Genomic DNA, 24,238 nt, shown 5'->3' with positions numbered 1-24,238 from the left:
CATCTACAAGAGTAGCAAGCACTCTTAACTGCTGATCCGTCAGCACCTGTGTTTAGTGGGTAGCTGTTCCAGCTTTGACCTTGAAGTACTGCCATGCCTACCTATGACCTGCCCCTGGGGCATGGCCAAGATGGGAGCCCTTAAGACTGGAGATCCTTCCGGGCCGGCCCTCTTGGCTCCTCATTATCCTGGATACTAGATTGAGTTCTCCAGAGAACCCCACTGGACTGCACCTCACCTCTCCTGGATCCTGTAACAACCCCTTTCCTGGCTGTAAGTTACCCCAAAATAAGCCTCCTTTTAAGTACGTGGAGTTGCCTTGTTAAATCCCCACATCACCAGTATAGCAGATCTTAAGTGTACAGTTCAATGATTCTCACACACACGTACCCTTGTGCAGTGTGCATGAAGATCAACATACAAATCCTTACCACCCTAGAAAATCCCCACATTCTATTTTACTCACAAGTCAGGCCCCTTTCGATAAATATTTTTTTTTATTTCTATCATGATAGTTTAGTTTTGTCTATTCCTCATATCATCGATCTCATATTCTTTTGTTTAATGTACTTTTTGTGTTGTGGTGACATTTGCTCCTTTTAGTGTGGGATAATATTGCATTGTATGAGTGCACTCTATTACGTTTATCCATCCTCTTATTGAGGATGTTTGGGTTGTTTTTAGGTTTGGGCTTTTATGGTTATTTATTCTAAAGATGAGAGTTGGGACTCGATTGTTGATGATGATGATAACTTAGCCTGGCTTTAATTCCTCTCCACATAACAGCTGATCAAGTCATCCTCCAAAGGTCTCAAAAAAACAAAATTATTCAGGAGGACATGCTAGATACCCCTAGGAGATCTTTTCAGCTGTGAAACCCTCCAGTGTCACCTCTTTTCTGCCTGGAGCCTGCTGTTCTGTGCTGGCTTAGGCAGCATTACAGATGCGTTTATTCCAAGCCCCAGCACAGAGGGAGGTTATCTCCACACAGGGATGGGACCTATGCACCTGAAAGCTCACCAAAGAAGACCAGGGGTTTTACTCAAGTGTAAGAAGCATACCAATCCCTCTTCACCTCTTCAGATGACATTTATTCCCCAACCAAAAAGAAAAGAAAAGAAAATGATCGTCATCCCCCCCACCCCCAAACTAGAGCAGCTTCAAAAAATAAAAAAAAAAAATTTTAAAAACTTCTGCTTTGGTGTAAACATAGTTTTTCCCATCAAAACTCATGCTGACTTCACTTCATCACAGAGACAGGCATAGAACAGCATTGAGGGGCATCTGGGAGAGGATTAGGTTCACAAGAAGAATTAACACTTTTCACCTGGAAAGGAGCTCTCAATCTCTCAAGACTGGATTAGTTAGCATGAGAATGAGTTGTTATAAAGCAAGCCTGAGACCCCCTCTCTTTCTCCATCTCCCCCACTTCTGTCTCCTTTCTATTTCTCACTGTGAAGCTCTTACCAGCACCAGGCTAATGCTTGTACCATGCTCTTAAACTCCCAGAACCCCAAACTAAAACATAGTTCTTTTTGTTATAAGTTACCTAACTTCAGGTGTTCTATGGTAGTAGCAGAAAATGGGTTGAGTTACTCTCTTGCCTCCATGAAAATCAACAGCAGTTTCTCCTGGGGATGTGTGGGAAGACCAAATCCCACAGTGGAGCCATGGACCTGGCCTCCCTCCAAAGCTCATCCAGTAGGCACACTTCCTGGGTCCTGCACTGCATCCTACCTCACTCTTATCCTGAGTCTTCTTATCCATGCGTTTTTCTAATCCCACCCCTACCTGCTGAACCCAAGTACAACATACAACCTTACTCCATCACAGGGAGAGGCATCCCTGGGCATGCAAAGGAAACAGTGAACAATCATTTGAATAATACACATATTATTAAAAAATCATTTTGCCGAAGACTTAGTCTATGAGGGTCTACTAAGCCAGAAGCACTGAACTGCCCAAAGTCAGAATTACTACATTTGTGGGAAATAGCATCTTACACACAGGCACCCACAAAATGCCTACCGTGGTGATCCATGACTGTCAACTTGGCAGGATCTAGAATTACCAGGGAGACAAGCCCCTGGGCCTGTCTGTGACGAATTGTCTAGATTAGATTCACTGAGGTAGGAATACTCTTCCTAACTGTGAATGGAACTATTCCATGGACTGGAGTTCCCTATTGAATAGACACAAAAAAGAGGGCTTGAAGAGATGGCTCAGTGGTTGAGAGCACTTGCTGTTCTTGCAGATGGCCCAGGTTTGGTTCCTAGAACCCACATGCTGGCTCACAACCATCTGTCACTCCAGTTCCAACTCCAACAAAGTGCATGTAAGTATGTGCGTGCGTGTGTGTGTGTGTGTGTGTGTGTGTGTGTGTGTGGTGTGTGTGTTTGTGTGCATGTGCGTGTGTACAGGCTAACACTCACACACACAAAATAAATAAATCTATAAAGGACTACGACAGATAAGACCATTACTCATCTCTGCTTCTTGACTGAAGATGCATGTGACCAGCCACCCCCTGCCACCATGCCTTCCCTGTCCCGATAAGCCAACTCATGTCCTTTCTTCTTTAAGCTGCTTTTTGTCAGGTATTCGGTCACAGCTGTAAGAAAAGTAACTAACACACCTCCTGAGGTCCTCAGACTGCAACCAAAACACCATGTGCAGGATGTAGAGGCTCTAATTCCACCCCATTCCCTCCGGGCTCACCCTTGATCTCTCTCTCCTCCATTCCCCTCCTGTCCTCCTGTGGTCGCTAGTCCATGCTCCCTGCTGATCTCTGTCCTTGGTGGGCTCAGAAGAGGACAGGGAGCAATAAGATGTAGACATGGCAGCAAAAGACCTTTGGTTCAAGCTGTTCAGGTTCTTGTCTCCCCCTTTAGAAACCGCTGTTCCCTCAACATTACCTCACACGTGCCTGGAGAGTCTTCTGGGGACCTCATCTGACCCAGTGCCTCAGTTTCCCCTAGTGCGGTGTGGGGCACATCCCACCCTCCTAGCTTTGCTAAGGTAAGAGAGGAAATGGTTCCTGGGAGGTCAAGGGAGGTCAAGGACAACAGGCAGCCCTGGTTCTGGTCTGTAACTGTCCTTTCTCTAAATGAGACTCACCCTCAGTACATGAAAGCCACACTGTATCATCAGCCAGCCAGTGTCATCCCACTTGGTCCACACCTGCCAGGACTCTAAACACCAGGGTGTTTTTCTAACCCTCCCGCCCTCCACCCACCTCTTGTTCTTTTGGGAACAAATCCTTCCCCAGAGTTCCCAAGTTCAGAAGACAGAAAAGAAAGATTTTCTTCCATTTTGATTGTGGATGAAAATAAACCAATTGTTAGTTTCTTACCCAAAATCAGATTCGGAAATGAACTGGTCCTGGGCTGGATTTGACGGTTAAAGACAAATGTGAAATTGCTTCTGAGGTGTTTTTGGAAATTCACGGACAGTGGCCAGGAGACAAGCCTCTGAGGCTGTGGTTATTGGCATGGCGATTCAGGGCGGGAAATTCCTTACATAACTGGGAGCAGACGCCAGCTCCTCCCTAGGCTCCCTCCAGTTCCCAGACTGCTACCCACTGGGTCTGACCGTGGCTGACCGTCCACTTACTGTTAAGTCACAGCAAATGTTCACCCCGATCCTTCTAGGCCAGGGTTCAGGGGAGAAGATAAGAAAGACATTAACCACTCTCTCCATAAAGTCTCCACATGCCTTCTTCTATGTAACGCAGCCTCTCCAGGGAACTTTCCATTCTAGAATATTCCTTTGGGCATCATACCCACCCCCACCTTCCACCTCTCTGCTCTAACACACACACACAGAGAGAGAGAGAGGAGAGAGAGAGAGAGAGAGAGAGAGAGAGAGAGAGAGAGAGAGAGAGAGAGAGAGAGAGAGAGAAAGACAGAGACAGAGACAGAGACAGAGACAGAGAGTCAGTCAGGGTAGGCTAGCTGCTACAACCAACACCCCCAACATCTCAGTGAACTAGCACAATAATAGTTTCACACTTGCTCACATTTAATATTTGCTGATCTTGCCAAATTAGGCCATGACTACAAAGGGCTTTGTTTAGTTGTGTGGTTAGGGTTTTTTGTTGTTGTTTTGTTTTGTTTTTGTTTTCTAAATTATATTCCTTGCTTTCTAAGTCACAATTCTTTGGGGAACAGGAGCTCGCACATTTTTATGGAACTGAGAGGTTCTTTACAGTTTGGAACACAAAGAACAGATCCCAGAGTGCGTTGTGTGAGCCCCACAAAGTCAGCAGATCTGATCCAAAGTCTCAGGCAGCCCAGCCATTGGGGCCTAACCTTACTCCCCTGACACACTGTTCTGGGAAGCAGAACTTCCAGCAACAACTAGGTATTCCAGCCTCTCGTAGACATGGCAGCTGAATTGTCCAAAGGCCCTTTGCAGCTGGCAGAGAATACTCTGTGCACACAGGTGTAGATTTCTCGGACTGCATGGATGCTGTGGGACGACATTCTGGCCTGGCCTGGCCTGGCACAAGCCTACATGAAACTGAGTCATTGACGATGGCCGTCCTTGAGGCTGGGTGACCCTTCTGCATTGGAGGCTGGCACTTTGTGACTTCAGCTGTGCTTCTACTATCATCCCAGCCTACCTCACTTGTGGGTTTAAAGGAGAATCTGCACCAAAGGTGTTGGCTGTGTAGACAAAGACAGGGAATTCAGGAGACTTAGACTCCGGGTTCCAAGCCAAAAGAGAAGGCTGGAAGCTGGCCCAGGCATTCTCACTGTTCAAAACCTGTGACTCCTGACTTACATTCATCTGCTCATTCAGGCAACACTTTTCCTACAGACTGAATGGGTCTATTCATCTTGCCCGTCATCCTTCCCTTGGCCACGCTTCTCTGTATCCAGGTGGCTGACTTCTGTGGACCATGTCATCAAGCTCGCTTGCCTTTTGGCTGCCAGATGGGTCAGGATATTGGGAGGCAGGGGGTGGGAGCTGGAAGGTGAAAGGTAAGAGTCTGGAGAGGGACAGCAGGAGAACAGCAAGCCTTACTAAGGCTGTCCAGCTTCCGAGCCGATCAATCAGAAAACATCCAGGGAGTTCTGTCCCCTCGAGGTCTTTTGGACAACACTTGCAGATTTACAAAATAACTTCTATGACAAAAACAGGGTACCAGAAGCCGGCAAGTATCAGAGCCAGGAGAACTAACTTCTTAAGATGCAATCATGTGCTGGGCCAGCTTGTACAGGGTGCCCAAGGACCCACTGTTAGCATTTCAGAAGCTTGCACGCTGCTTTTTGAAACGTTTGGTAACTTCAGCTCAACCTTGGTGGGAGTATTTTCACCGAAGAAATTGGCAATCAAATCAGGGCTTCTCTCCACTCTCTGTGTTCTGGTTTACCAGGGGTCTCAAGACAAAAGGCTTCGAGGCAGGCTAGAGGATTAATTTTGTAAGCAGAATCTCATAGGCTCAGGCTAAAACCACAGCTCCCCTAACAGCTGACCTTAGGCAGATTCCTTGACCTCTCTGCACCTGTTTCTTCATGTACATACAGTACCAATGCATTGAATGTTTAGTCTGTAGTGGTATTGGTCTCAGCGCTTACACACATTAGTTCATCAATTCCTAAGAGTGATCCCTGGAAAGGAAACTATCAGTCCCTCCATTCTGGAGAGGGGAAATGGATGCAAAGGTGGATGGAGGGACTACCCTAAGATCTCATAGAAACTGGCAGAGTAACAAGAGCAAACAGCCTGGCCCAAGAGCCCGGCCTGGCTTCCGACCCTGCACTGCCTGATCCGTGGACTTTAGTTTGGTTATTTGAAATTGAAGTATGTGATGGGGCACACCAAGAAGACTTCAGAGATATAGAGTGTGTGTGTGTGTGTGTGTGTGTGTGTGTGTGTGTGTGTGTGTGTAATGCCTTCTCAATGCTGTATTGATTATATGTAGGAATGATACTTTGGATATGGTAAATTAAATAAGCAGAATTAGATTTAACTACACCTGTTTCTTTGTCTTTAAGGGGCTGCTAGAATTTATAATTATATCTGTGACTCATATGTCTACAAGGAGTGCAGCCCCAGACTGAGCTCATTGCCTGTTGTAAGCATCGACCGGTTAGCACAGGGAACGAGTCTAGCACAGAGCCCCCCACACACGAAACACCTGAGGGGGAGAAGTGGTACATAAGAAGGGGTACACAATTAAGGACATGATTAAGGCATGTCTACAACAGTACTTCCATGTGCATGTATGTGTTTGGGGGGCAAGTGAGCGTGCACCTGTGTATGCGTGTGAGATCAGTGTCAGGTATCTTCCTCAATTACTCTCCACCTTATTTGTTGAGACACCAAACCTGGAGCTCCCCAATTCAGGTAGACTGGCTGGTGAGTGAGCCCCCACCCCCTGGGGGTCTCCTGTCTCTGCCTCCCCAGCACTGAGGTTACAGACATGTACTGCTGTGCCTGTCTACTTGGTGAGTAAGGGGATCAAACTCAGGTCCTCAGGCCTACATAGGCACTTTATCCACTGAGCCAAATCCCCGATACGTTTTCAATGATCATGGGAAAACACTCCCGTTTTGAAAAAAATGAAATAGCTTGGTCCTTGATCTGAGCACGGCACAGAGAGGTTCAGTGGCGCCAAGGGTCATGTTGTAGGCTTGGTTCCCGGTACAGTAGGGCTAATAAGTAGCGGAACCTTCGAAGTGGAGGGGAGACTTGATACAAAGTAACTACCTCATTGGGGCACTGCCCTTGGAAGGGGTTAATGTAGCTCTCTGGGAACTCTGCTTAGTTACTTCGAAAGGTTTTTGCACATAGGCAAAGCCTGACCCCTGAGGCTCTCTGGATTCCTGGATCACCATGGAATCTCTTCCATACAAACATTTCCCCTTGGGAGGAGGAATTATACGAGCCAGGGGGGTCAAGATCATGATGGGGAAACACACAGAGACCAAGTTTGTGGGAGATCATGGACTCTAGACCAATAGCTAGGGAGCCTGCATGGGACCAACCTAGTCCCTCTTCATGTAGGTGACAGTTGTGTAGCTTGGTGTGTTTGTGGACTCTGGCAGTGGGACCAGGATCTCTCCCTGGAGCATGAGCTGGCTTTTTGAAACCTATTCCCTGTAATGGGATGCCTTGCTCAGCCCCAACTTCATATGCCATGCTTTGTTGACTCCCATGGGAGGCCTTCCCCTTTCTGAGGAGTGGATTGGGGGTGGGAAGTAGAAAGGAGGTAGGAGGAGAGGAGGGAGGGGAAACTGTGGTTGGTATATAAAATAAATAAAAAATTTTAATAATAAAAAAAGAAAAAAGAAACATTCCCCTTTGGGATGTCTTCTGCCATCAGATCCAAACCAGTACTATGCAGAAGCTGGTGTCATGCCTTTGGCCCTCCAAACAAATAAGCTAAATTGACCTCTTTTCCTTGCAAGTTATCTAGCCTTAGGTATTTTGCTATAGCCATGGAAAGCACCTAATACAAGCATTGTGGGTGTGAATGGGAGCTCACCCTTAGCCTCCTGTGTTATCATCTGCAGAGGTTCACAAGGCAATGCCTATTTTCCATACCACCTGTCCATTTATGCTCCTCACAACCTGCCAATGCCCCCCCTACCCAGAACCTAGGAAAGGTGCCAGACCCCAAGATCCACAAGTCTACCTTCAGGGAAGGGTAGCAGAGACACTCCACCCCAGAACTACAGTGACTGTGCTGTCCTACAGGCAGCTCTGAGCTCTGTTAGCCCCACTGTTTGGAGGCAACCTCCCAGCTCTTCTTCCAGCCCTCAGTCCTGGCTCTGAAGTAGTATGTGTGGGGTGGGAGGGTGGAGGGGTGGACAGCCAACTTCTCGCCAGGCTCTCTAACAAGTTCTGCGGGTCTGTTTGTTAAAGAAAAATTCCAGTGGGCGCATCCAACACATGGAACTCAAGTACAGAAATTATATTTATCCAGCCCACTGCCAAAGAGATCACATGCCCTGTGAGTCACTCCAGATGTGCTCAAAAACAGAGCCTCTGTGTGGAAGCCCAGTCCCCCAATCCCAGAGAGACTTAGGTTAGGAGAGGTACCAACTTCTGTCCCACCCAGGAGGCAGCATCTGCCTCCACCCTGTGGAGCCAGGGAGAGGCCCTTGCTGCCCTTCTAGACAAGAAAAGGCAGTGAGAACTCTGTCATCCCACGGAGAAGAACTCAGGGCTCACCTGGAGCTCCCGAGGTCCCACAGGGATAGAGGGTCAGTTTTTCTCCCTTCTGGAAGATGCCCTGGGAGGTCCTGATGCTGTTGCTGCTGCTCTCCAGCACCCAGGCTACTGCGTCGTGCAGGTGGAACAGGGGTGAGTTGTTTTTATTCATTTGTTTCTCTGATTTCATTCATCTTTCTTGAATAGAATTGAGGTTATGGGGTGGAGTTGGAGGGAGGAAGGAATTAGAAGCCCTGTTACCGCTTTGTAAACCAACTTTGCCGGTGCGCTATGCTTCCTCCTGGCATGCTCCTGAAAAGCTCCTTCTTGGTAAAAGTTGATGAAAAAAAATGACACTGGAGAAACATCAAAGCAGCTGATGGAGGCTGAGAACCCAGAGAGCTGCCCCATGCTGGTGAGCCAGAAAGAACTCTTGATTGCTTCAGAGAATGGGGACAGGTTCTCTCCAGATCCCTGCTGGGACTACTTGGACCCATGAGAGACTAGCCAAGTTCTACTGCCTGTGTGACAGAATGGTGGCCACTGGGATGCAGGAGGCTGCTACCTGAGGGACTAAGACAGAGAGTTCTTGGCCACACTGGCCAAGAATGAGATCTCCAGGCTGCCGTGGATGTATTTTTGTATCCAGGTAGAGCTGTCTTGGGGAAGGTGAGAAAAAAAGAACCTTTGTGGGCATCCATCCAGTGTGTTTGGCTCCTGCCGCTTCCATAAAGCCACTGTGGAAAGAAAGGGGTCTATGCCCAAGTTTTTCTCTCACACTGACATCTTCTCCCTCAGGATGTCACTTCTCAGAACCAGGGTGGCATCTTTACTCTGTGTCCTGGGTCTGGCTGTGCTTGGCCGGCACTGGGAACGTATCAAGCCAGCTAGTTTATCACTATCAGGAGATGAAGAGCTGGGCGTGCTACCCACCCCATGCCAGTCTGGAGGGAAGTCTTTCCACTGCCTAAAGTCAGCTGAGTTCATGTCTCCAGAAAGAGCTGGAAAAACAGTGTTCCCTCAAGTCAATCCAGAAGCTCTTTATAGAGATCCCAAATGGGATAAGGAAAGGCATGGTGACATGCATGTGCCCCTCGTTCTCAGATGCAACGTCAGGGAAGAAAAGAGCGGCCTGTGCTGCAATGGGAACGAGGAAGCCAAAGGCTTATCTTTTCTTTTATCCTCCTGTGCTTAATTCCTGATTATTAGGGACTGGCAGGCCTCTGAACAGAGTCAGGGAATGTGTGTTGCTAAGATGTAAAAAATACAGACTTCTCTCTCTCTCTTTCTCTCTCTCCCTCTCTTTCTCTCTCTCTCTCTCTCTCTCTCTCTCTCTCTCTCTCTCTCTCTCTCTCTCACACACACACACACACACACACACACACACACACACATACACTCTCACACACCTACCTGCCCATCATGTGCACAGTCACACTTGGGGGGTGAAAAGCAGAGATCTCTTGCTCTTAGAATTGGATTCTGTCACTCACTGTTGTCACACCGGGAGCACAAGTTAATTTGCTGATTCAAAGGAGACCAAAGCATCTACTCTCCTGAAGGCATAGAATGTCCGGAAGCCAAAAGACAACTGGACATGTGACAAGGCTCATAAACAGGCCAGCTGCTTCTGGAGCACTCCTACAAGGACTGGGAAATTTCAGCTCTGTCTCTAACAAGCCAGCAGCGCGATCTCTGACAGGCTCCTAATTCCTCTGGATGTTGTTAGCAGGTAGCATCTTAACAACGGCAAAACTTGCCTTCACCAGGCTGATTTGAGGGTCCTATTCCAAGATATGCTTCGAAAATGATGAAATGCTACATGTCAGTGACTATATCACTTTAAAAAAAACACTATTTATTAATGAGAAGTTGAGGCTTTCAACAGAGGTTTGATAGCAACATCTGAGGCTCTTTGGGAAGGCTTCTTCAGCAGGGCCTCAGGCGCTATAAAGGATCAAGGCCAACACAAATGACCAAAAGTCCATTATAGGACAACGATATGGTTCAAGACTGTATTCGGAGGCAACGATATGGAGTCCTTCCAAGTTTCATCAAAACTCTTCCATGTGGTCGGTTTTTATTTTTCCTTTGTCTTATACATTTTTTCTAATTACAAAAGGACACAACTCTTGTCACTTTCAGGTGGGCTCAGTTAATAGAGGGCTTCCCGTGCAAGCATGAGGCCCTGAGTTACCCCAGACCCCTGAAGAAAAGCTGGGTGTGGCCACCTGTGCTTGTAATCCCAGTGCTGCAGAGGCTGAGGCGGAAGGGTCCCAGGGTTCACGGCCCACCAGCCTAAGCCAACTGGTGAGCTTCAGGCCAATGAGACATACTGTCTCGAAGAATATGGACAGTGTTCCTGGGGATGACATTCTCAAGGCTGTACATACACACACACTTTCCATCTTCTCTAGCCAGTCCTCAAGTCACATCTGAAAGTCTTCTCTGGAGAGCCAGGCTGGGTAAGGTGGCTTTCCTCCGTGGGTTCTTTCATTAGAGGATGAGTGTAGTTCGTGCATTTATTACCAGTTCTCTGGCCAGTCTTGTCCTGGACTAGACGCTCTCCAAGGGCAGGGGTGACTTCAGTGTCTGCACCTGACAGGCATTTGAATCCTTAAACTGAATTGCAGAAAAACACCACATAGAAGGCCAATGAACCTGCTCAGCAAACAGGAGGGCCTGTGTTTGGATTCCCAGCACTCAAGTAAAAAGCCAGGCTCGGGGCCTGCGGTTGTAATTACAGTGTTGACGAAGGCAGAGACAGGAAGATCTCAGGAGCTCGCTGACCAGGCCAGTCCGGCTGAATCGGTGAGTTCCAAGTTCAGTGAGGATCATTGTCTCAAAAAGGAAGGTAGAGAGTAGAGTAAGGGGACAGCCTCTGGCCTACACACACACACACACACACACACACACACACACACACACACACACACACACAAATACCGGTTTCCCACAGATACTGTCCCTTTTTATCTTATCTTTCTCAAGCCAAGAATTGCCACCCTGATTTCAATGAATCCCCTAAAAAGAGTTTGAGGGAATCCCTCCTTCTAAGACTGTTTCCTTCCATCCTTGCCCCCACACCACCACCACACCCCTCCAGACACCCCACTCCTCTATATGGAGAGAAACCCAAAGGGAGCCTGCCCTACCCTCTCCCTAAGAAGCGCTCTCTAGGATTCCCCCCAGCATAGGAGATTCCACAGCAAGATCCAGAACTGCCCATTCCCGCCCTACCAGGATGATGAAAGCCCAATGACTCACCTAAGGTTACTGTGGTTAGCAGGGCCAACCTGAGGACATTGACCTACACACACACAGCCCACGTTAGCATCTTGTGGGAGCAATACTTGAAGGGAGAGGACTTGCTTGACTTTAGAAAGCTGAAAAGTACATACCTAATAACCAATAAGCATCGTTATGTTGTCACTGAGTACATATAAATTGTTTCTACTTTCCTACACTTACTTCTTTGTTTATGTATCCACGCGCATGTGTACCACTGTGCACTTGTGGAGGTCGGGGGACAACTTGTAGGAGTCAGTTCTCTCCTCCCACCACGTGTGTCCTGGGGACTGAACTCAAGCTGTCAGGCTTGGTGGCAGACACCTTAGCTGCTGAGCCATCACACCACCCCCTAAAGTATTTATTTATGAAGCCATTCGGTAAAGAAGACAACCCTGAGGGTTAGTGGGATGTCCTTTTCAGGTGTGTGTCCTTGCTCTTGGATGCTCTGCCGGGTAAGAGCAGCGGCCAGCAAGAGTTGATGCTGACCACCACAGCATCACCTCGCTCTCCATGCAGATAACCGTTTGCAGGTGAGAAAAGCAGAGAGCTGGCACAAGAGGGGACAAGCCCTGGGTCCCGCGGCTCGAGGGCTGAGTGGACTTGGCCCCGAGTCCATCTGAGATCAGCCCCACTGCCCTGTTCCCTTGTCATCATTCCGTCCCCCTGTTGTGGAGCTTTCTAGCCAAGATAGCTCCTCTCCGACGCTGTCCCGCAGGACCCTGGCACAGAGGCCATGACTGTGGCTTTCTCCGAACAGCACCGATTTTCCAAAAGGCTGGCCCAGGAGCCAAAAAATGAATGACACATCAGAATCTGGCAGAAGATCTTTCATTAGCAAGAACATTTCCCTTCCACACCCAGAGTTGCTTCAAGGATTCATTCACGGTGGGGCTGTGCTTTGGCTCAGTGCAGTCTGCAGACTTCATCCTTTCCAGCAAGTTCTTTAGTGCAAGTGCCGTACACGGCTGAGTGGACTCCAAGCAAGGGCTCCACACACAGGGATCAGAGGGGGAAGACAGAAGAGACTTTTGAACCAGGATCATGACAAGTCAGAGGTCAGACTCTGCTGTGAGCCAGCTTCCTCCTCAGGCGCCTTCTGGCTGCGCATCTGCCCAGGATCAAGCATGGGGAGATAGCAACTGCCTTAACAAAGATAAAGGCAAAGCAGCTCCTTCTGTGCTGGAGCAGGGACTCGGAAGAGATAAGGAGAAGGAGCTGAGCAGACCAAAGTAAACATTGCCTCTTAGCTGAGAGCAGGCCCGAAACTCCAAATGATGACAGACTCACTCTCTTGCAAGGAGGAAGATTTTGTAAAGCGCTCTGAAAAGAACCAAGCTCAGTGGCAGAGTGGGTAGTGTGTCTGTATAATTTCATTTATCCAGTCAACAAACAGTAATGGGCACAACACTAGGTACTGGGAATCCAGTGATGAACAACACAGACGGGATCCATTCCCTCGTAGAGCTGACATTCTAGTGGGGGCGGGGGAGAGGGGACAAAAGACAGTCACGTGAATAAAGACATTATGTGACTTGTTGGATGGCAATAAAGTAAGGACAGAGGCTAGAGTGTGCACAAAGGCTTATCATCTTCCGTGGGAGTCACGGAAGGCTCCATTGAAAAAAATCACAAACAACCTGAGGGATGACAGAGGGAGTCTCACAATCTCTGTGGAGCTTGGGGGCGGTTATTTCAGGCAGAAGAAACAGATAGGCAAAAGCGCTGAGCCTAAAGCTTGCCAGATGTGCTTAAAAACAGTGAGGTTGTCTGTGGCCAGAGCCATGTGAGCCAGGGAGATGGGAGATGCATGCAGAGCTGACGAGGACCCTGATCTTGGAGCACCTGGTACTGTGTGAAGCTTTTTCTGCTTGTCCTCTGACAGAAATAGAACCAGAGAAGGTTCTGGGTGGAGAGACATCTGCAGGCCCTTGTTTCCACAGACTTACTTCAGGTAGCTTCCTCAGAACAGAGACGCCATTAAGTGAAATGCTCAGGGTTAGAAGACCAGGAGGCTGCTGGGATGTGGCAAGACATAGGCCAGTTCCTGATGAATTTGGAAAGGACCATCACCAAAATTTGATGATTAGTTGGATATGGAATGTTAAAGAAAGAGGCAGCCAAAGACAGCAGCTAAAGAGCTGGAGAAGGCTGGGGATGATGCAGGAGATGTGTGTGAGCATACATGTGTGAGTGTGTGAGAGTATGAATATACATACGTGAGTATGTGAGAGTGTGAGTACACATGCGTGAGTATGTGAGAGTGTGTATGTGGTAGTTTGATTAATAATGGCCCTAGAGGCTGACACTGTTGGAAGATGTGGTCCTGTTGGAGTAGGTGTAGCTTTGTTGAAGAAAGTGTGTCACTAGGGGGTGGGATTTGAGGTCTCAGAAGCTCAAGGCAGGCCTAGTGTGTCTCAGTCTCTTCCTGCTGACTGCCAATCTGGATGTAGAATTCTCAGCTCCTTCTCCAGCACCACATCTGCCTGCATTCTGCCTGCCATGTTTCCCCGCTATGATGATAATGGACTAAACCTCTGAACTGTAAGCCAGCCCCATTTGAATGTTTTCCTTTATAAAGAGTTGTTGTGGTCATGGTGTCTCTTCACAGCAATAGAAACCCTAAGACAGAGCATATGGGAAAATGTGTGTGAAAGAGTATGTGTGGCTGGGATTATATGCAGGGAGGGGGGGAGTAAAGGGGTGTAAGTGGGAGACAGAATGTTAGCCCCAAGCTGAAGGTAAGAGAAAAGAGCAATTACAAATCCCCAAAGGAAGCTCCAGGAGCGAAGAGGGTCTGCCTAGAAACCTAAAAGTTGAGCATCAGTCCATCAGTCAGTGTGGCCAGGAAAAGAAACACAAGACTGAGACCAGCATGTACCTTTGCAAGCAGGCAGGGGAGCAGAATGGGCACCTGGGACAAGGAGGAGGTAGAAACATGTGGAAGACACAAACATGTGTTTGTGGATCCCTATAAGATGCAGTGGAGCGGAAAAAATGAACGGCAGAGGAAAGAAAAGGCTGAGTCGCCGGATCTGCATCTTCACAGAGGCTTCATGTACACATGGAGAATATGACTCTCAAGGCCATAGAAGTGTGTGTGTGTGTGTGTGTGTGTGTGTGTGTGTGTGTGTGTGTGTACAAGGAGCAGGTGACTGGTGTGAGGGAGGAGCTGAAGGTAGGAAGAAGTTGTCTGAGAAAGTGTGAGCATGGGAGGAGACAGGAAACCCAGGGACTGCTGGACAGCCGCTAAGGTCTATGCTAGGCGGTGATGGAGATTTTAAAACACAGCTACTGAACGTGGTAATGTTTCCTCTAAACACAGGCAGGTGTGCAGACCTGGAAAGGTGGCATGGGTTGAAAGATGTCTCCGTGGGTTGAAGGTACTTGCCACCAAGCCTCATGACCTGAGTTCCATCCCTGGAACCCACATGATGGAAGGAGAGAATTGACTCCCATAAATTATCTTATGACCTCCATATGTGTGTGATTCATTTAAGGACACATTTTATACGACACGCATCTCTCCCATGATTATTGAGAAATGAATGACCATGCTTGGAGCAAAAGGGCATTGTCTACCTGTGTCTGTGAGGTTGGGCGTTGGAGCCTGCAGGTGGTTATCATTCTGTTACCACACTCTCAGTCCTATCTCGAGCAAACTGGGTGGTCTGGAGCAAGGTCCTTAACTTCTGAGCATCTTCGTCTCTAAAATGGGAAGTGGAGACTTACTTCTCCATGGACACATGGAAAAACACAGCCTGCTGACAGGCACACAGTGGACACTCTAGGGCTACTGTTAACATATGAGTGCCTTGTTTTAGTAGTTTCTGTTTGAGGTCCAACCACGTCTCTCAGCAGAAAGCATGGACAGGACTTGCTGTAACAGATGAATCATGTATGTCTGGATCCAGTTTCTAAAGTAGCTTGATCCACCTGGCATGATCATGGTGAATCATTTGTTCTGTGCTGGTAGGTCCAATGTGTCATAGATATTCATCTGCCCGTGAAGAAGGGGATAATCTCTCTCCTCATTTTCAAGGCCGACCTGTACTGCAGACTTTTAAGCAAGAAGACCAGTGAGTCCCAAGCGTCCTTGAGACAGGCACATTGAGTGACTCTCATGAGGACAGTCACACCCCAGAGAGATGCTTAGTGATTGGGCTGGGTGTGCCACACTAGGGAGAAGAACAAGCAAGCAAGTAGGCCAGGTTTACACCCCACAAAATGTACACAAAGCCTGTGACTCTGAGCAAAGCCTCCAGCAATCTTCTTGTCTGAGACCCAGGGGTCCAGGGGATGTGGGGGCACTCTCTAGCACTCTCCGCTGTTTCCATTTTCTCTCCCTGTTCTCCCTTCCCTCCGGTGGGAGGAGCATGCCAAGCCTGATAGTGGCCCAGGACTACCTCCTTGCCAAGTTTATGCTGCCACGCTGTTCACGGACCGCTCACAGCCAACAAGGAGCCAAACGTACAGTAGCATCCACACATCAGGGCTGCTGTTTTATTTAACATCCAGTTGTTCTTTTAAGTCGGTCCTATTGAGCTCACCTTCTGAGCCTTACAGCATGCAGAGCTGATACAGAGAGCAGAACACTTCCTATCCCAGGAGCTGGCAATCCTGGGAGCCCTCTCCAGGCGAGGAGGCAGCAAGGCATTAAGTGTGCAGAACAGACGAGATAGCCTTGGAGGCAGATGCATGCCGAGGGGTGAACGGGGGAGGATTCCTGGGGAAACAGGGCTGTCACCCAGCAATGTGAGAACAAGACTCATTTCAAGCTTTGTACACGTTGTGCTCAGGCCCAATCAACACTTGTTTTGGCCATGGGCATTTTTTTTTTTTTTTTTTTTTTTTTTTTTTGGTTTTTCGAGACAGGGTTTCTCTGTGTAGCTTTGCGCCTTTCCTGGAACTCACTTGGTAGTCCAGGCTGGCCTCGAACTCACAGAGATCCGCCTGGCTCTGCCTCCCGAGTGCTGGGATTAAAGGCGTGCGCCACCACCGCCCGGCGCCATGGGCATTTTTGGCAGGATTCAGCCCTCATCATTATGGACAAGAGCATCTAGGGTAGTGGGCGGGGGGGGGGGGGGGGACCACTTGTTAAATTTCCACCTCCGTGTTTGACGTTGCCTGGGTAAACAGAACTGTTTCTCACTGGCTACCTCCAACATCTCCAGGTCTTGCCTAAGGAGCCACATCTAAGCAGTTGAGGATTCACTGAGATGTCAGCCTAAAGGCAGCTACCCTCCAGCAGTCTAAGGACATAATGGTTCTGCCCTTACCCAGTGCACAGGATCAAAGCAGCTATAGAAATATGGGGCACAACAGTGCCAAGAGGTGGACCAATGTGGGAAATGGGAGAAGGAAAGGAAGGAGGGACCCATCTTTAAAATACCTGTGCTTCAGCTGAGTAGCTGTACTAGTGAGCTCTGAGTTTGACTGAGAGACCCTGCCTCAAAGAATAAGGTAGAGAAGCGATCAAGGAAGATTCCTGATCTCAGCTTCAGCTCTCCACATGCATGCAAACATGCTCATGTGCACTCACACATGCAAACACCACACACACACATGTGAAAAGGGAAAACAAGGTATTTGTGCACCCCACACACTTCCCACACAACCACCATCCTAGTCTGGAGGGCTGAGGCTACTTCTAATGCTTACCACCAATGTCATTATTAGGTATGAGACTGGCAGCTGTTAGGGATGACTGTGTCCATCATTAAGTTCAGTTTTGAATGGGGAAGTGTATTCTCCTTGACTCGGAGAATTAGGGGTTCCCTAAATAACATAAGCATGATAAAAGCTGTGTCCTCAGGAAAGGGGATAAGTGAAGAAAACCCGGGCCTGAAACTATGGTAACTTCCCTGGGGGACCCCCTAGAGAGTCCACGATGACAGGAACAGAGAGTCCCCACCCATGACATTGTCCCCTTCCCCCTTCCTCTGCTGGAGGGTCGATGTTCTGATGAGACACACCGCCTACAGCACTAAGGAGGATTTAAAGGTGGATATTTTAAATTTCCCAGTAAGAAAGATGTTCTGGGGCTAGAACAAAATGGTTCAGCAATTAACAGCAACGGCTGCTCTATCCTCGAACCCGGGTTTGATTGCCAGCACTCACACTGTACCCACCCCCATCTGTCTAAAATTCCAGCTCCAGGAAATCCCTCTTCTGGCCTCCTTGGACACTGAATGCGTGTGGTATATACAAAGACAAGCAGGTACACATGTACTCTAAATAAAATACATAAATACCTTTTTTTAAAGATGTGGCAGATGACATGGAAGAATGTCAGCTGGAACTGACCTGGACACCTCCTCCCCGAGGACCAGCTCTTGTGGTAGCAGAGGAGAATACCAATCAATAGTCCCACCCAAATACAGCTATGCCTATGAACAATAATAACAAAGGCTAGAATGACAAGCTATCCTAGAGATGAATTAGTGGCGCTTTTGTCTTGGTTGTAACCAACGACCATCTAAATTGACTTAAGGCCTGCTTGGAAGGAAGGAATTCAGGCCTGGTACTGTAAACCTGGCCTGCTACTTGTGGCTGGTGAGGCCATGGGCTCTAGAAGAGAACCTACTACTGACACCGCATGAAACCAGCCTGATTCTAACAATATTCTTAATACTTAACTTTATCCCCACAGCTGAGTGCAGCTCTCACCCCCTATGAAGAAGCTTCTCTTTGCAGCAGATAGAAACCATTACAGAAAGTCACAACTGGTCAAGATGCAGGCAACAGCTAATCATGGGGGTCCTGGCCCAAACTGATCTATACACAACACAACCCCTTCACCTAAGGCTCAAGGAACTCTTCAGAAGAGGAGACAGAAAGGTTCTAAGAGCCAGAGAGCCAGGATAGGGTGTCTGCTGCCAATATACAGTCTGCAGGGAAACTGCACCCAGGAAATCTCAACAGTATGGTTGCCTAGAAGACCTTAAAATGACGACGCACAGGGCTGGAGAGATGGCTCAGTGGTTAAGAGCACTGGATGCTCTTCCAGAGGACCTGGGTTCAATTCCCAGCAACCACATGGTGATTCATGGCTGTCTATAACTCCAGTTCCAGGGGATCTTACATCCTCACACAGACATACATGCAGGCAAAACACCAATGTGCAGGAAATAAAAGTAAATAATTTTTTTAAAAATCCACAAGACCTTGGTTTAAAGAAAAAACAAAAACAAAAAAAGATAACACAAGTCACATGCCAACATGTGTGGGGGAATTCCTACAAGGCTGCACCACCCATAGAAGAAGAGCTACAGGCAATTGATGGTTTCTGGGAGAGGGAGAATCAGTCTTCTCCAAGGATGAGACCCCCACTCCCCAGGAGGTTAGCAAATCTCTGGAGGCCAACCCTAAACACTTAAGAACAACACTAAGTGAACTCAGAAAGTTGTGTTTATAAATTCACATACATACGTGTGTGTGTGTGTGTGTGTGTGTGTGTATTAATTAAAGAATGAGACCACGAATTTGAGGAGTCAAGAGGAACATGGGAGGAGAGGAAGAGGTGCTGATGTCAATACCATGCTCATATGAAATCCCCAAAAGCTAAATGAAAAACTGAAGATGTCCTGGGAGAATTGGGGAGTGAAGTTCCTCTCAGACCCACCATCTTTTCACACAGGTATAAAAGAAAAGCTCATACACGGGAGACTAGGGAGATGGTCAGAGGGCAAGGTGCCTGTGTGCAAGCACGAGGACCCGAGTTCAATTTCTCAGCACCCATGGAAAAGCCAGGCATGGTAGCATGAACCTGTCATCCCAGGTTGGATGGGGACAGCAGGATCCTGGGGCTCCCCGGCCAGCCAATGCAGCTAAAACAGAAGTCCCAGGTTCAGTGAGAGACCCTGTCTCAAAATACAAAGGCAAAGAAGTGACTAAAAAAGATATCCGAATGTCAACCTCTGGTCTCCACCTCATGCCCCTACAAGCAAGTGCACCATCACACATATGTGTACACACATGCACACACACAAACACACCGACATGGCTCACTCCTTGATCCACACCAGGTACCCATGTTTTGTTTTCTACGAAGGAGAAGACAGAGATAAAACATACATCCTGCTAGGAACCTCACTCACTACTTCCAGACAACAGGCACGCAGAAGCACAAAATCTCATTCACCCCAGTCCTGAGGAACTTGTGACAATGGGTCACAAACAGCAAAGGCCTCTTCAGCCAAGCTGCACGCAGCCGCTTTATGTGGGAAGCCAGTGATTTCAACTGTAGACTTTTCAGGAAGGGCCTTTTAAGCTGAGGTCTTCTGTTATAATTTCTGATGGAGATCATTCTGGAACGCTTTACACTGTTCCTGCCCTCTTCAGCACATTTAACATAGCTTATTTAGTGCACTGAACACAATCGGACGTTTTATTGGTGTCCCAGGGACACCACTACCACACAGCAGAGCAGCCACCAATGGCCATGAAGAGTACAGTTGCACAACTTCAGAGGACCACCCTCACAGTCGCCTATACATTTCTTTCTCTGGTTTTCTAAAGGTCACAATCCTTTTCTACCCACAAGGTTTGTCAATCATTTGTGCTCGCTGTCTGCTGCATAAAGGGGCTGAGCAGGTGGCAAGGGCTGTTTGATCCAGTCCAGAAGAGCTGAGTTTTCTCATAATCATCCTGTGTCCAACCATTTTCTGTTTTCTCCTTCACTCCTCCCTCTGTCCCTAGCACTTCCGATCCTGCACCCCACCAGGGACCCATCCATCTCCCCTCAGCTTTCAAATGTGTCCCTGGCCCTACCTGTGTAGTAAATGCATTGTTAAATCAGCTGGCCCTGGAGGGAAGCGCTGAGCTCGGCCACATGGTCCAGTAGAGCCCAGAGTCACGGTCTGGCAGCAGCCTGCTTCCTTTCCTTTGTGATCTGTGTGAAGATCCTTGGCATTTCTACTTCAGATGTCTGGGTTAGCCGAAGTCTCTGATGATGAGGCTGCAATGGAGCAATTATATGCTGACTGTTTTAAGCACTCAGGGAGGGAGTCCCCTCTGGGATTAGGGCACTCTTATTTGCTTGCTTTTTTTTTTTTTTTCTATTTTGCCTCATCTGCTTTGTTTTAACCAAAATTTCTGAGTACAAACGTAGCCCAGGCTGATAAATGTTTCCAGTTTCTTGGATGCTTCTGATGAGCTACTAATCTGACATGCCTGGGAACTCTCTGAGACACAAGAAGAGAGCCTGTCACCTCCCCTCACCTTACGTCCACCCACCTTCAAGATCTACTTGAGGGCTTCCCTCAAGGTTAGAGAGAGGTGGCCAACATGTATGCCTGTCCCACAAGTCAGTCTGTCTCTTCCAGCTGCACTGTTCCCTGCTGCCCACCGGCCGAAGAGGTCCTTGTCTTTGCCACTGAACCCAATCCTGCAGACTTCCCTGGAGGATGTGGAACTCCTCTACGAGGTAAGCAGAGGGAAAGCCATCAACCCAAGTCACCCAAGAACATGCATCATCTCTCTTTTCCTGAGAAGAGGTCTGCCTGGGCCTGTGGACTTGAATGATCTCTGCTGTAGCAGGGAACAGCCTAGGCTCATTCCCAGAGGTGATAAAATCTGGCCTATGTCAAAGTGAGGGACTCCTGGGACCACCTCGCCTTTTCCGTGTGTCCTGACAGAAATGGCAGTATTCAGAGCTCAGTGCAGGCATAACGGAAGGTGGGGTTTGTCCCATCGGTGCCCCTGTCACACCCAGGCTCTGAGTGGAAGGTCCCAAGCAGAGGCTTCAGGCATCACTCATCAGTAGTGTCCTAGCAAAGCCACACTGGGACCCTGGTGTTGTCATGCCTCTGAGGCTTTGCCTGCTGTACAGAGATGCTGTCTGGCTGCCCCACTAACCCATCTAAGTTTCTAGAAGCCTGCCCTACCAGACAGGCTTCCTTCTTCCACTTTCCCCTGCTTCCCTGGGACCCCACTCCTCTGAACCACCAGGTGAGTTTCTTGAGGTCACTGGGTTTGGGTCAGTGGGAGGAGCTTTAACTTCGAGGTCTGAACTTTAGTCCATTGGCCAAGAGTCTCTGAGCCTGATGCTCAACTGTCACATGGAGTGTAAGTATGACACCCAAAATTCCCCTCCAGCTTTGACACCTGGGACACAGTGAGCCAGGGAGGAGATTCCAAATGCTGCCCTGGGCAGCAAACTGCCGTGCATGGCCTCTACCAAACCTTAAAAATGGGAGTCACGCCGGGCGGTGGTGGCGCACGCCTTTAATTCCAGCACTCGGGAGGCAGAGCCAGGTGGATCTCTGTGAGTTTGAGGCCAGCCTGGGCTACCAAGTGAGTTCCAGGAAAAGGCGCAAAGCTGCACAGAGAAACCCTGTCTCGAAAAACCAAAAAAAAAAAAAAAAAAAAAAAAAATGGGACTCACAAATCAATGGTTCAGAAAGGCAATAGTGTCACGGAAGGCAGAGGAGAGCAGAGGGACCACAGGTAATGTCACGGAAGGCAGAGGAGAGCAGAGGGACCACGGGTAGTGTCACGGAAGGCGGAGGAGAGCAGAGGGACCACAGGTAGTGTCACGGAAGGCGGAGGAGAGCAGAGGGATCACGGGTAGTGTCACGGAAGGCAGAGGAGAGCAGAGGGGAGAAGACACTGAGGATTTGGAGTCTTTCCATTCTTGGAGTATTTCCTAAGTTCCTCGTGGAACAGGGCAGGGACGACGATGATAGAAAGAGCCCCTATTCTTGCGAGCCAGTGAGAGACAACATCTCTGTATCCCACTACCTGCAGCACAACCCTCCGCATTCTTGAAATTCCCAACTTCGGGTTACAATCTTCTCTGTGACAGTCAGTTTATACTTCAGAAGCCCTTCGGTGGGTGAAAGAGAAAAACAGAATATGGGGTCAATTAACTGAATGACAGCGTTATAGCTGATCCCAGGCACTAGGTCGTATTTGCCCTTATTTGTCTTGTATGCTTCCCATGCTATCCCAGTGAAGTAGATACTGAAACTTACCATTTTACAGAAAAGGAAGGTGAGGCCCAGAGAAGTTAAGGAGGAAGACCAGAGCTGGGGCCCAGGTCCCTTGGATGCTAAGCTCTTTTTATGGCTGCCTCCCAACGTGTGAATAGTGACCCTCGCTCTGTCCTTAACAATACCTGGCTTCCTGTTTTTCCTTAACCCATCTTTCTCCACAGCTCTTGCTGGCTGAAATTGAGATCAGCCCAGACCTGAAGATCTCCATCAAGGACGAGGAACTGGCTTCCCTGAGGAAGGCCTTGAACTTCCACTCAATCTGCAACAATATCATCCCCAAGCACATCCCAGATATCCGCAGGCTGAGTGCCAACCTGGCCAACCACCCTGGAATCCTCAAGAAAGAAGACTTTGAAAGGCTGGCACTGACCCTGGCTTACTCGGCCTACAGGACAGCCTTGTCGGAAGGGCATCAGAAGGACATCTGGGCCCAGGCCCTCATTAGCCTCTTCCAGGCCCTGAGGCATGACTTGATGAGGTCCTCTGGCCCTGGAGCGTCTTCCTGAGAGACTGGCCCATACCAGGACCTTGAAGCAGGGACAGGCACACACAGTCTTCCAGAACACTCATCCTCTACTCTACTTACAGAGACTGTGAAGAAAGTATGTACTGCCCACACAGAATAGCAAAGATAAATGAGTCATCACAATACTCTCTCGTTTCTTCTTGCTTCCTGACATACATCTCTGACTTATGATATAATGTTTCTGAGCTAAAAGAAAGGGCTAGATTGGGCTTTCAAGACATTTCCAGAGGCTGACTGGTCCACGTGGTAATGAGCAGAAGTCTGAGATATACTTACACACACACACACACACACACACACACACACACACACAGAGGATGGAGTCGGGTGTGGCAGGAAGATTCCATTGGTTCTAAGAGACCTGTATTGAATGAACATGTTCTGGCAGGTTCCATGGTAAATATTAAAAAGGCAGAGATACATTCAAATAAATACGCTGTTTTCCTCAAAGCCATGGAGAAGAATCAGTCAGAAAGTCAGTAACGTGGGGACCTACACGGCTTGACTCATCTTTTGTGAAGTTATTCTGAGACAGGAGAAGTAGCAAGGGCTCATGGAAGTGTTCGCAGTCCATCCACGCCCTGTCATTTGAACATGGAGGCCAAGCTAAAGCGCATAGTGCCCTCCTACTGAACGAGGTGGCACCACCATGCTTCTCTGTCCTAAAATACTAGAGTAGTGTCTCAGATTTTGGTGCTCCTGATAAAAATCACTTTCAGACGACAGATTGTTTACTTTCCAATGCTGAACTTTTCATTTTCAAAATGTCGGTTCGAAGTCTATTCGTTATTTATATTAAATAATTACTGGTTGCTATTTAAATGGTATATATGCAATGTCTTCCGCCTTGTTCGATACCTAAGTTATTTAGGACATTCTAATAAAGGAGGCAGACTGCTCTCAGGTTCCTTCTACTCGTGACATGGCTGCAGTTATCTAGCAACTGTGAGGGTCTAGAGGGAGGGTCCTGTGTCTGCGGAGTCCCCCCTCCAGCTCACACACTAGATCTACCCATCCTGTGTGGGGTCCTGGGGTTCTCTGCTGTCCCCTCACATCCACATTAAAGTACACTTTTCATTGTCCCCATATACTTGGCCCTGACAGCTATCTTTTTTGAGTGGCCTGGTCTTCAACAAGCCAGGCTTCTTAACACTGTGCTGAGTCATAGGTGATGACCTGTCGGGAGAGTGAAGCAGCTGGGTTCTGATGGCTTTGCCCCAGCACAAAGATCTAGCTTCTTTCTCCTTCTGGGCTCCAGCTGGAT

The 24,238-nt window shown here is 48.3% G+C and overlaps 1 protein-coding gene across 1 annotated transcript; it reads left to right on the top strand.

Annotated features, from left to right (window-relative positions):
* The first annotated feature begins 8,011 nt into the window (after positions 1 to 8,011).
* On the top strand, positions 8,012 to 23,694 carry Fam180a (family with sequence similarity 180 member A). Its single transcript, XM_059256553.1, has 3 exons — positions 8,012 to 8,316; positions 20,778 to 20,878; positions 22,610 to 23,694. The coding sequence occupies exons 1-3, from the start codon at positions 8,241 to 8,243 to the stop codon at positions 22,952 to 22,954; spliced, it is 522 nt and encodes a 173-aa protein (XP_059112536.1). The 5' UTR covers positions 8,012 to 8,240; the 3' UTR covers positions 22,955 to 23,694.
* The last annotated feature ends 544 nt before the right edge of the window (positions 23,695 to 24,238 follow it).

This window comes from Peromyscus eremicus, chromosome 3 (assembly GCF_949786415.1).
Source record: "Peromyscus eremicus chromosome 3, PerEre_H2_v1, whole genome shotgun sequence".
NCBI classification, from domain to species: domain Eukaryota; kingdom Metazoa; phylum Chordata; class Mammalia; order Rodentia; family Cricetidae; genus Peromyscus; species Peromyscus eremicus.
The sequence above is the reverse complement of the archived record's forward strand: the minus strand, read 5'-3'. Positions and strand labels throughout refer to the sequence as shown.